Source organism: Dreissena polymorpha, chromosome 8 (assembly GCF_020536995.1).
Source record: "Dreissena polymorpha isolate Duluth1 chromosome 8, UMN_Dpol_1.0, whole genome shotgun sequence".
Classification (NCBI taxonomy): Eukaryota; Metazoa; Mollusca; class Bivalvia; order Myida; family Dreissenidae; genus Dreissena; species Dreissena polymorpha.
The window spans coordinates 102,628,376-102,642,472 of NC_068362.1; the positions used below are offsets into that span (position 1 = coordinate 102,628,376).

At 35.3% G+C, this 14,097-nt stretch overlaps 1 protein-coding gene across 1 annotated transcript; it reads left to right on the forward strand.

Annotated features, from left to right (window-relative positions):
* The first annotated feature begins 10,247 nt into the window (after positions 1–10,247).
* On the forward strand, positions 10,248–11,039 carry LOC127840779 (uncharacterized). The gene has a single exon (XM_052369191.1). It carries the CDS (start codon positions 10,248–10,250, stop codon positions 11,037–11,039), a length of 792 nt encoding a protein of 263 aa, XP_052225151.1.
* The last annotated feature ends 3,058 nt before the right edge of the window (positions 11,040–14,097 follow it).

Sequence of the window (14,097 nt, forward strand, 5' to 3'; positions counted from 1 at the left end):
TAAATTCGCGTAACGCTCATACTTATAATAAAATACACGCGTGCGCCGCATGTCGTTACTGAGGTCTTTATGGCAACGCGTTTCAAACGCGATTTATGGAATTCATGCATTTTTAGCTTATATATAAAGTCCGTGATAATTGGTTTGTATAATATGTAAATTTCATTGACTTATACCAGCAAACTAATAAGTTATAGCGAAAATCCACGAACTTCTGGAACATCCCTCGTAGTTTAACGGTTTATAATACGAAGACGAATGCTTCGGTTATTGTAGGAAAATATGTACGTCACTATCGGATCGGGCGCTAAATTCTCTTTGCTGCATTTTATGAAATTCGGCTTTAATGTATAATTTTTCTTTCCTATTTTGTGTTATTGTAACATATTTTATCAATATATTACAATTAAACACATATAAAAATCGTATATATCCGCTTTAAATAATAACACAGGAGACGAATTAATGTGTTCCTCGGTCACACCTTCAAAGCCGATCGGTCACACCTTCAAAGCCGATTGGCTGACTGTTTAAATCCTCAAACCCATGCGTGTCAATATTTCATAGCATAATTGCTTATTGTAAACGTCAAAATGCATTGTATTGCCGGTTAAAGAAAAGATGTAATCGTTTTAGCAAGTCGGCACTACGTTCTTCATATGATGCGCAGGTTACTAACCCGGCAGCATTGTTTTGAATCCTTTGTAATTTGTTCAGCTGATATGCCGGAATATCAGCAATGAGTCCATTACAGAAATCAAAATGAAAGTGAATAAGACCATGAACCAGAATTTCAGTGGATTTTTGTGTCAAATATTTCCGGATACACTGCAAGTTTCTTAACTGGCTATAGGCGACTTGGCATTTCTTTCAAATGTGCAGATCAAAATTTAAGGTACTTGACATATGCACCCCAAGGTCGCGAACATTGTCCACACACTTCAATTCACAACCACCAACAGTCACGCTAGAAATGTTCAGCTTTTCTAATTGTTGTTTTGTTCCTTAATCTATAATTTCAGTTTTTGCATTATTCATTTTGAGCTTGTATTTAGTCATCCAGTTAAGGATATTTTCAAGACAGTCATTCAGTTGGTTAATGATGTTAGATTCACTTTGTTGATTTCCAGCTTTAATTTTAAAGACAACTTTATGGTCATCAGCATAACCGTAAAGGTCAGTTGAAAAGTTTTGAAATAATATAAGTATATCCAACACCTAAATTTGTATGGTGCTTTTAAGCTCAACTTTTAGAAGAAAAATGAGAGCTATACTACTCGCCCCGGCGTCGGCATTGATTAAAGTTTTTTTTATAAAGTCAAACAACTTTAACACTATCAAAGATGATTAACTCAAACCTGGAAAACTTCTTTATGGCAACAAGTCAATTGTGTAGGTCAAGGTGCATAACTATGTCAGCATTATTTTTTGAGTTATGCCCCTTTTTAACTTAGAATTTCGGGTATACATTTTTTATAAGTTCAATAATTTGAATACTATCAAAGATAATCAATTCATACTTGGACTACTTCCTTATAGGGACAAGACACTTGTTAAGGTCTAGCTGGATAACTCTGTCAACAATATTTTTAAAGTTATGCCCCTTTTTAACTTAGAATATGTTGTTGAATTTCTAAAACAAGACAATTGTGTAGGTCAAGGTGCATAACTCTGTCAGTATTATTTTTTTGAGTTATGCCACATTTTAACTTATAATTTCGGGTTATTTTTTTTTATTAAGTTCAATTATTTGAATATTATCAAAGATAATCAATTCGAACTTGGACTACTTCCTTATAGGGACAATACACTTGTTAAGGTCTAGCTGGATAACTCTGTCAACAATATTTTTATGCCCCCAACGGGCGGCATATAGTTTTCGTACTGTCCGTCGGTCGGTCGGTCAGTCTGTCCGTCTGCCTGTCTGTCTGTCCGTCCGTCACACTTTTCGTGTCCGCTCTGTAATTAAAGTAATTCTCATCCGATCTTCACCAAACTTGGTCAGAAGTTGTATCTAGATAATGTCTAGGCCAAATTCGATTATTGGTCATGCTGGGCCAAAAACTAGGTCACGGGGTCACTTAGTGCGTTTCAAACATTCTGCAAGGTGGCCGCTCTCTCATTCAAGTAGTTCACATCCGATCTTCCCCAAACTTGGTCAGAAGTAGCATCTAGATAATGTCTACGCCAAGTTCGAACATGGGCCATGCCGGGCCAAAAACTAGTTCACGGAGTCACTTTTAGTGGGTTTTTAACATTCAACATGGTGTCCGCTCTCTAATTCGAGTAGTTTTCATCCGATCTTCACCAAACTTGGTCACAAGTTTTATCTCGATAATGTCTAGGCCAAGTTTAAACATGGGCCATGCCAGGCAAAAATCTAGGTCACAGGGTCTAAAACTAGGTCAGGGGTCACTTAGTGCGTTTTAAACATTCAGCATGGTGTCCGCTCTCTATTTCAAATAGTTTTCATTCGATCTTAACAAACTTTAGTCAGAAGTTGTATCTAGATAATGTCTAAGCCAAGTTCGAACTTGGGGCATGCCTGGCCAAAAACTAGGTCACGGGGTCACTTAGTGCGTTTTAAACATTCAGCATGGTGTCCGCTCTCTAATGCAATTAAAAAAAGTATTCCCAGCCCTCAAACGGGCGGTATAGATTTGCAACCCACAAACAGGCGGTATAGATATGCATGTTTCAACCATATACCGTACCGCTTAAAAGGGGGTGGGGTGGGGTGGGGTGGGGTGGGTGGGTGTTGCAACAATTTGCATTTGTCCTCCTTATGTCGCCATCACTTAAAAGTGTGGTTGTGTATAGTTGCCTTTTTCTGCCTTATTTCCCTGCCACTTAAAATCTGGAGTTGGGGGTTGGGATTGGGATGTACATGTATATGCAGATTTGCAAGTGTGGGGAGGGCAGGTAAAGATTGTGTCTGTTAGGATCGTTTGCAGCATAGTCAGGATAAAGCTGATCACCAGAGATCAAGCATCGAATTGTCACGAATACCCCACCGTACCTAAGCTACTCTTCAACTCGGAGGAATTTTTTGGTAGTTGTACACGAGGACAACGGCGTCCATGCTGGCCATTGGTAATTTCAATGGAATCGTGCTTTAATTTTTGAAAAAAACAACACAACAACACTTTACAGGTGAGTTTTCATCATTTACAGGTCATATATCTTGTGCGGTCATATCACTTGTTTGGTTCAAATTTTGGGCTGGTATTAGGCCCAATTTCCACTGAAAAAATCTTATTTTCTCCCAAATGGGACCTTCAAATCCCCAATTGAAGGTTTTCCCCCCAAAACACACAAAAAGGTGTTTTTTTTTAGATCTCAACATTTAGTTCATCCCTACAATATCTGGAGTGAGTTCAAATTTGTGTCATGTGCATCCGAAAACTAGGTCATTTTTAATCAAATCTTAGGGGCCAAATTTATATCTTAATCTTGATTAAACTTGGTCAGAGTCTTTATCTTGACAATGTGTAGGATATGTTCGAATCTGGGTTATGTGTGTCCAAACACTAGGTCACCATGTCAAATCTTAGAAAAACCTCTTTACTTTAGAAGCCACATTTATGTCTCAATCATAATGAAACTTTCAAAAATTTTATCTTTACAATATCTAAGCCAAGTTTAAATCTGGGTCTCATTTGTCTGAAACTTAGGTAACCATTTGAAATCTTAGAAAACCTACATAACTCTAAAAGCCACATTTACCAACTGCTCTTAATAAAACCAGGTCAGAATGACAATATCAAGGAAATGTTTGAATCTAATTCTGGTGGAGTCAAAAACTAAGTCATCAGGTCAAGCCTTCCTCAATTGGTGTACTGTGAACTCTGGTTAGCCCTTTAGGGCAATGCTGGCCCTTTTGCCAACTCTCTGGGCAGATGTGAGAAGAATGATGGGCTGGAACAAAATGACATGCATTATTAGACGGGTCTTTCTTGGTATGGCATCCCATTTTCTGGAGGATTTTTACGCAAGGCTGATTTTTTTTATTTTTGACCAAGATTCGGGCCTTGGACTGATCTAAATTGGAAGTAGTGAGCTTTAAAGGGATGTAATTTTTATTTAGCAGGTGCACTGTCTTTTTCTGACTAGAGAAGTAATAATTTTAAAGGGATATAATCCAAGGGAGGAGCTTCTTTTAAAAGAAAGTAAAAGGCATTGAGATTTGAGACAACAGAGAATACAGAAATTTTCTCTATAATAACCATGTTCCGGAGGTTTTTTACGCAACTCTTCCAGGTATTGAGCTGATGTTTTGGTACGTGAGTCGACCTTTATGACCTACAGATGAAGTGTGAAATTTGTTCCGATCCATTGATTTTGAGAAGTTATGGGCCTGGGACTAAGAAATGTTCTCTATAATAACTGTTTTCTGGGGGGGGGGGGAGGGGGGTTACGCAACGCAGTCAGAAAAAGAGCTGATTTTTTGTATGTAAGTCTTCCTTCATGACTTACAGATGAAGTGTGAGTTTGGGTTCAGCCCCTTGATTTTTGGAAAAGTTATGGGCATGGGACAAACAATTTCTCTAAAATAGCTGCTGTTGCTGTGCGGCTTAAAGCACAGTAGGGGGCATTGTGTTTCACAAACGCAGGTTTTGTTAAAGTTATGACCCTTTTTAACTTAGAATACGTTTTTCAATTTCTAAAACTTTAACACTATCAAAGATATTTAACTCGAACTTGACATTTTTTTACGGCAACATGGCACATAATTATGTAGGTCAAGCTGCATAACTCTATAAGCATTATTATTAGAGTAATGCCCCTATTTAACTCAGAAATTTGGGTTAAATCATCAGTTACGTTCAATAATTTGAATACTATCAAAGATAATCAATTCAGACTTGGACTCCTCCTTTATGGTGACAGGACTCATGTGAAGACCAAGCTAAATAACTCTGTCAACAGTTTCTTTACAATTATGTCCCTTTTTACCTTAAATATTTAGTTCAATTTATATATTTTAAGACTATCAAAGATATTTAACTCAGACTTGGAATTTTTGAGACTTTGAACACTTTCTACAAGATGCATGTATTATTGGGTCTTTTCGTTATTAAGAGTTAACAAGAGTTGTCGTTCGTTCGGGACGGTATCGCACTATCGGGTAAACAGGTAAACAAACACAACGAAAGTACGTTCTGCACCTCAGATCGCTGAAATCGTAATATTTACTGTTCATTTCAATTCAAATGTACGTATACACTTATATATTCATTGATTGATATACTTAGAATTCTAGTTTGTTGACATCCGTATCTTAATTCTGCCATGTCATATAATTTCGCGACTCTTAACTTTCATCAGTACAAGTTTATAAACTCTAATAATAGCTCTCTGCTTATAAAACTGTGCCTGTTGCATTATTCAATTGATACCCAACATGTATTCCGTTGATGTCAAGTTTTTCATTCATTCATATTCAGTATTAATGTTTGTTTGGTTTATAAATTTATTGATATTCTTCTGTCACTGTCACACTTAACTATCAGTTTCTGGAAACATTTGTTTTTAAAGCAATTTTAAAATCAGTTTAGTGTAAATTTCTTGATTTTTGATTAAAAAATTATGCTGTTTTGAACTGGTTTTGGTTTCAATATTTTCTTTAGAATACTGTGTGGGAGTGTTGTGATTGGTCATATTTTAGTGTTGTGTTGTTTATTTTCAATGTCCACTGACCAAGTTAATTAAGAGAGTTCTTCTTCGGACACAGCACTCCTTCTAGATCAAAGATTTTGTGCCCAAAATGTAGAATTGATCTAATGAGCAAGTGTCTTATTCGTCTGCTTGCTTTAAGATTCTGATTTCATTTCCAGTCATTTAATATTATAATATTAAGGCATTTGACTGTTAATGATTTAATCATGTGAAATTAAATTTCTTGCATTATATTTTTATTACTATTTAAATAAGTGCATTCTTAATTATTGTTTGTCATATACATTGTAACTTGTTTTTTTTAAATAGATAATTATTACTGTATTGTCTTTTAAATTGAAGAATTTATTACATTTTTTCCCGTTTATTTCAATTCTATATAAGCTTCTGTTTGTATTGTAAACATTGTAACAAAAGAAGTCATTGCTTTTTATTATTACATTTTCATTCAGCAATATGGTTCAAATGATGTCTACACAGCAAAAGTAATATGTGTCTAGATAATTTTTTTAAACTATTAACTAAACAAACAAAGAAGAAATAGCTTACATGCGGTAGAAATAATTGTGGTAAAAAGGGAAAATTTTCAAAATGAGCAATATCTCTCTGTCCCACAATTTTTAGAATTGTCTGCAAAAACTGTCATATACTTAGTTTATTGTAACCTGCGTGTTACGTTTTATTATTTCCGGTATATACAATAATAAAATGTCAGCCTCCATGCACATCTTCGTTACTTTACATGGTGTCATAATTCGACGAATCCTGCCTACACGTGAAGAAATACGCAAAATACTAAAAGCCAAATAAAAACCTAGTCCCTGGCCTACGGTAAGAGCCCAATATGGAAGGTTTCCACGGTAATGCACCGACGATGAATTGGCAAAGTCCGGATCTGGTAACGGCATGGAAAGACTTTTATACCCATGTTGAATTTATGTTAAAAGGCCCCTTAAAAGGGAAAAGTGATGACTAAAAGTCGGCATATCTAATGATTTGGGTTGGACTGAGAGGTAGAGAGGTTTATGGTACATGGTCAGACCTGTCCAATGATGATAGAAAATAAGCCTGCTGAACTTAAAAAGAGGTTCGAAGAGTATGTTAGACCCAAGACTAGCACAGTCTATAACCGCTACAAATTTCAGTGTAGAATACAAAATGACTCTGAGACAGTAGATGAATATATTACTGACTTGAAAGTTCTGGCTAAGGAATGCGATTATAGAGAACAGAAAGATTTCCTTATTCGTGACCGTGTGGTATTCGGAATCAAGAGTCAAAAGATAAGAGAAAAACTTATTCAAGAAGGTTCTGATTTAACGCTAGAAAAGGCAATAGACATTGCCAGGTCGTATGAAATATCACAAAAACAGTTGAAATCCACGAGCAGTGGAGAAGATCCAAATGTCCACCAATTGAAACCGCACAAACCTAAAACTCAGCAGCCGCAAACATTCAAAAAGCCTAGTCGACAACCACCCAAGTACACAAATCAACACAAACCCCCATAGTGCGGCAGTCAATACATGTGGCAGATGTGGTTATAAACACTTAAAAAGTCAGAACTGCCCAGCTGTTGGTAAAACGTGCAAGAAATGTGGGAAGAAAGATCACTTTTCTAGAGATTGTAAAACTCGACCTGACAAAAAAGTACATGAATTAGAAGAAGAAGAGTATGACTATGATGCCTTATTTGTAGGTATGCTGAAATCTACAGGAAGAATGGCAAGAAAGACAAATGAGACTTTAATTGAAAATTTACTAATTAATGGAGTTAGCTTGAACTTCCAACTGGACACTGGAGCGAAATGTAACGTGTTATCAAAAACTGATTTCAAAAAACTGAATTTGAACGGCCCACTAAGAAAGGCAGTGGTAGCTTTGATATCATTTTCAGGACACAGAGTTGTGCCGGAAGGACTTATAACACTTGACCTTCAGTGGAAGGATGAAATTCATTCTGTTGAATTCTATGTAGTTGACACAAAATCGGAATCAATCATAAGTGGTGATACGGCAGAAAAAGTAGGCTTTATTTGCGCGATGATTATCTGAGATATTAACTATATGATTCTATATTCTCAAATCTTTTCTATAAAGAAGGAATGTAGTTGACAATTGTTAATAGTTTTATTTGATCGTTCGTCAAAAAGTTGTAATTCAGTTACTCTTGTATCTTCAATGCAATTGAGTAATTAAATAGTAATTAAATTGAATGCGTTTTAATTCCCTTTTATTATTGTTTAATTTGAGTTACAATGCTATGACGTTAAATTTTATTTACACTTAAATGTATTATGAATATTGCTGGGCCAAGTGTGAGGTTGAGCGCTCTATAACCAGGTTTAAACCCCCAATGCTTTGCATTGACCGTTCCAAGGCGGTGACCCCAGCTTTATTCATATTTTGTGTTTATGTTGGTTTGTATTGTGCTGTATTGTGCTGTTTTGAACTGTTTGGGCAATCGGTCACTTGCCTTAAATAATGGACCAACTAATTGTTTTTAATGAAAATTCAATACTGCTCCAGCAGCTGGAGTTTCACTTCTTTATATTGCTAAAACGTATCTACCAGATTGAAGATGAATTTAGCAATTTGTTTGAAGGATTGGGATGACTACCTAGGGAAGTTAAGATAAAGGTAGATAAAGATGCAGTACCAGTTGTACATGCACCAAGAAAGGTACCTGTCATGCTGAAAGATAAGGTCAAAGCAGAATTTGAAAGGATGGAAAAGCTAGGAGTGATAGTTAGGCAAAAAGAACCTACACCATGGGTGAATAGCATGGTAACAGTAGTAAAACCATATAAGTCAGTCAGAATCTGCATTGATCCAAAAGACTTGAATAAAGCAATACAAAGAGAGCACTTTCCCATGAAAACAATAGAGGAAGTAGTTGCTGAAATGCCTGAAGCAAAAGTATTCAGCACCATAGATGCAACGTCTGGATTCTGGCAGCTGAAATTGGACTATGAAAGTTCAAAATTGACAACCTTCAATACACCCTTTGGGAGATACAGATTCATACGAGCTCCGTTTGGGATAAAGTCAATACCTGAAATCTATCAAAGAACAATGACAGAAATGATAGAAGGACTGAAAGGTGTACAAGTGATTGTAGATGAATTATTGGTATGGGGCAAAACTGAAAAAGAACATGATGAAAGACTAAAAGCAGTGTGGACAGAGCACATAAATGGAACCTGAAACTAAGTAAAAAGAAATGTAACTTCAGAAAGGATGAAGTAGAATACGTTGGTCACAAGATCACGAAAGATGGTCTGAAACCAGACCCAGAGAAAGTTCGTGCAGTGCGTGATATGAAACCACCAGTGAATGTTAAAGAACTACAGACTTTCTTAGGCTTTGTCACATATCTTCAGAAATTCCTGCCAAACATGTCTGAAGTAAGTGCGCCATTGCGACAGTTGTTACAGAAAGATACTAATTGGCATTGGGAGAAAGAACAAAACGAAAGTTTTGAAAAGTTGAAAATGTTGGCATCAGATGCACCAGTATTGGCATTCTACAATAAGGATGAAGACATAGTGTTGAACGTAGATGCAAGTTCATGTGGCTTGGGAGCAGTACTCCTGCAGAACAACAAACCGATAGCATATGCATTTAGAGCGTTAACCAGTACTCAAAAAAACTGTGCGCAAATAGAAAAAGAGACTTTAGCTATTTTATTCGGTTGTCAGAAGTTCCAAGACCAGTTATATGGTAGACACTTTGTTGTGGAGTCTGATCACAAACCGTTAGAGAGCATATTTAAGAAGTCAATTACAGAAGCGCCACCGCGAGTACAGAGATTTGCTCTTGCGCTACAGAAATATGACTTTGAAGTGAAGCATCAACCAGGGAAATCCTTGTTGATATCAGACGCACTGTCAAGATAGTATTTGAGAGAAACTATATATAAATATAGTTCCAGATCTCTCAGTACATGAAGTACAATTGAATGCTGATTTACCAAATTTCAGAGAAGAAGTACAAAGATTTGCAAGATGAAACTGCAAAAGATGAAGAAATGTGCTTACTAAGGGAGATGGTACAGAACGGTTGGCCAGATAAAAAAGCACAAGTACCTGAGACTATTAAAAAGTACTGGGCAATGAAAGATGAAATCACATGTGTCGATGGTGTATTATATTAAGGATACAAGGTGATTATTCCTCAAGGACATAGGAAAATGATGTTGACACTAGTACACGAAACACACTTGGGCATTGTGAAATGTAAAGCTAGAGCAAGAGAATTTAGGTATTGGCCAGGTATGATGACACAAATTGAGCAAACGGTACAGAAATGTGCAATATGTGCTTTAAACAACACAAAACTAGGAAACAAAGAGCCAATGATTCACAGTAAGATACCAGATAGACCATCAGCCAAGATGGGAGTTGACTTGTTTGAGCTGAAAGGGCATCACTACCTACTAATAGTTGATTATTATTCTAAGTGGCCTGAAGTGGAGAAATTAAACAATCTTAGCTCAGGAAATGTAATTGCATACTTAAGAAAACAGTTTGCCAGATACGGGTATGTAGATGAGATAGTGAGTGACAATGGTCCACAGTTTTAGTAGCCATGAATTTCAAAGATTCGCAGAAGAGGCCAATTTCAAACATGCTACCACTAGTCCTCACTATAGTCAGGCGAATGGTCAAACTGAAAGATATGTACAGACTGTCAAAAAGTTGATTCAGAAAAGTGACGACCCATCAAAAGTGTTTCTCGACTACCGAAACACACCATTGGAAGGGATAAACCTATCACCAGCCCAATTACATATCGGACGACGTTTGAAATCTTCGCTGCCTACAAGAACAGAACTCCTGAAACCGAAATACACCAGTCCAAAGAAAGTACTCCAGAGGTACAAGCAGCGTCAAGCAAGTCAGGAACATTACTACAACCAAAATAGTGGTCCTAAATTGAAACCACTTCTACAAGGACAGACTGTTACAATCAGACATGATGGAAAAATAATTCCAGGAACAGTGGTTAGGAGACATAATGCGCCGCGATCTTTTATAGTGGAAACGAAGGAGGGTAGAATCCTACGCAGGAACAGACGACACCTGAGACCAACATCTGCAGAGTTTCAAGATAATCCACAAGAACCGTACAGCTCTGGGACTCATCAATTTTCAAAGGAACAGGAAAACAGTGAAAACATATCAAATCAAAGTTCTAATTTAGAAATTTCAGCAGATAATTCAGTGCCAGAAGTTGCGTGTGAAAATGCAGATCTGAGTGGTACGAAAACCACAAGATCGGGTAGAAATGTGAAAATGCCAAGCAAATATGATGAATATGTGTGTAATCCACTAAATCCAGTCATAGTGTATGTGTGAAATCAGAAAAGAAATGTTCTAAATATCTTGTGAAAATTGTGAAGTTTCAATATCAGTATCATTTAGATATCATTTTTTCAGTGTGTTAAAAAATCGAATTTATCAGTTATGAAGATCCATCCTGAACAATTCTTAAGATTCATTTTACCTGAGATATAATTAGAAATCGGTTTATAACATGTGTGCATCATTTGTTATTATATCTCATGATAATTAATTAAATTTGTTGCTTAAAGGGATCTTTTAACGCTTTGGTAAATTGACAAAATTGAAAAAAGTTGTTTCAGATTCGCAAATTTTCGTTTTAGTTATGATATTTGCGAGGAAACAGTAATACTGAACATTTACCATGGTCTAATATAGCCATTATATGCATCTTTTGACGATTTTAAAACCTAAAAATTATAAAGCGTTGCAACGCGAAACGATTGAATAATTTGGAGAGTTCTGTTTTTGTCGTTAAATTTTGTGAAACTACGAAGATTGCTTATATAAGGTATAAAATACATCAAGTATGTGTAGTCGGCGGAATAGCTCAGTAGGCTAAAGCGTTTTTACTTCAGGACTCTGGCAGTAATCCAGGGGTCACTGGTTCGAAACCTGCTCCCGGCAATGTTCTTTTCCTTTTTTAAATTTTATTCTTGATTTTTTACTGGAGCTTTTACGATCCAATGTTTACATTTATCAATATAAAGCATTTAATGAATAAGTTAAAAAATGTCAAAATCTATGAAAAGGCCCCTTTAAGTTTAAAGTGAAAACATTTGATAGCTTGTATTTAGATGTTTATGAGCCTCTCAAGATGTTTATGAACTTTTGTTGTGTAAGAGACTATGATGTGGATTAGTGACTATGATGTGGATTAGTGACTGAAGTTAGTTTGATATGTATTACCCATTTAACATGTATATTTTAAGTTGTGTTAATTATCAAAATATATGATGCATGTTAAGAATTAATTTGTGAATGTTCAATGGACTGAAAAATACTTATAACTTTATTGGATATGAGCCTTACAAAAGTTAAAAATTTACTTTCTTAAGTTCTTGTTTAATTTACTTATTAAGTTCACTTGTAAGTGTTAACTAAGCCATTCAACTCAACTCATAGACTGTTGTGTAAACTTTCAGAAAAAGGGAGATGTCATATACTTAGTTTATTGTAACCTGCGTGTTACGTTTTATGACTTCCGGTAGATACAATAATAAAATGTCAGCCTCCATGCACGTCTTCGTTACTTTACAAAACTCCTAAAATTCAATTATTGTTTTGTAATTTGTTAAAGGGATTTTACAAGTAAACAACTGGTATGTTGTTCAATAAATCCTATATTGATTGTATTCATTACAATCTTTAATAAACCAACATTCTAAATTGTAGCGACCGCAACCGAAGCCGCCATTTTGAATTTGCCTTCTACTCTTAGAGAATAACGGTGTTTTTTTGACGGAAAATTTTCTCTAAAAAGGTGAGTTATTTCTTTATAGTTTTACATTTTCACATGTATAAACAATATTTCACTTATATGTGCTATAAAAATAATGATATAGCAAACTTTATATTATAAATCGATTTTGGTTTCACGTGCCAATTTCTGCAAAAACCAAACCGGAAGCCATCGTTTTCAATTACAGAGGGTGATTACAAAAGTTATTTTCGTAACATTCGCATGATTTGTGCCTGTTCCGGTCACGTGATATTATTGTCTGCTGCTGTGCGCACAAATTGCCTACAAAATAATTCATATTTATACGTAAATACGTATAATAAAATCAAAATTTGGTAATCTGGTGGTGGAAAAATAGGTATTTGTTCATGAATTATAAACGCCCCGCGATTTTTCGTTCTATTTTTGAAAAAAAAACAAAAACATTGTTTCATGTGATAAGCAAAAGGTCAAATCAAGTCGAGGCTGCGCATTTTATGCGCACGTCACAAATTCGACCTTGGTATTCCCCGAAACTAAACATGAAGTTTTGTCCGAATTTATCCGAAATTGAAACTTTATGTAAACAAACCTACGTCAGCTGGATTTATATGTGAAAACTATCGTTTTAGTTGTTTTATTGACTATAAGCAATTTAAATAATGACTTAATTAATTAATTTAATTTAATTAATTGACTTAATGTGTTTGTTAATTATTGTTTTGTTATACTTTGTATTGTTACAATTTTCATTTGTTATAGTTTGGACAACAGGAGAACAAAACAGATTTCACACTCAGTCAGTCACGGTTGGTCACAGAAAGTATATGTCAATGTCCTTAACATATTGTATAAATTTCAGATGATCAAAATGGACACCACTAACAGATCGGCAATAGATTATATTAAATCATATGGACTAGATGGTTCCACAAAGTCTATTCTTGATGAATGCAGTCTTCCTGCACATGTTACGTACAAAAGCTTGTCCAATCACCTGGCACGTACTTACCAGAAGTACCAGCATTTAAACAAAAGTAGAAATCGTGTAAAAGGAAAATACAATTTTGAAAGGTTTATGAATGCCTCTTTTTCTTTACCTAAACATAAAGATGTTAAAAGCATAAATACCAATAATATGCCAACGAGCAGTGAACTGTTCCATTCTAACGATGACCCAAATCTGAAAGCACAAGCTTATCAAGCAGCAGCAGAAGAATAAGCAGCTGAGCTTTCGAGTACAAAAACTTCGTTGTCTGAATTTGAAATTGAGTTGAAATCTGCTGTTAAAGGGAAATATGTAACAAGTAAGAGCATTGAAAATAATTTAAGTAAATTAAATGAAACAAAAAAATGCTCTGAAAAGAGCATCAAAAAGGGATACCTACTGGCGAAACAAACTACAAAAATGTGAGCAGTCTGTTGAACATGATGATAAAAGTGAAATTGAACAATTAAGAAATGAAGTTGTTGAATTAAATGGAAAGAGTTTGGAAAAAAATTAAGAGATAAAGAATTTGAAACAATTAATGGATGAACTTGATATTGAAAATATTGCATTGAAAAAATAGAAAAATTGACATTATTTGATGAAGACACAAGTTCATATATACCTGAATTACACACATGTGT

What these genes read in the sequence shown, in the direction of transcription:
- LOC127840779 (XM_052369191.1), top strand. Translation starts at nt 10,248, where the DNA reads ATGGTCCACAGTTTTAGTAGCCATGAATTTCAAAGATTCGCAGAAGAG.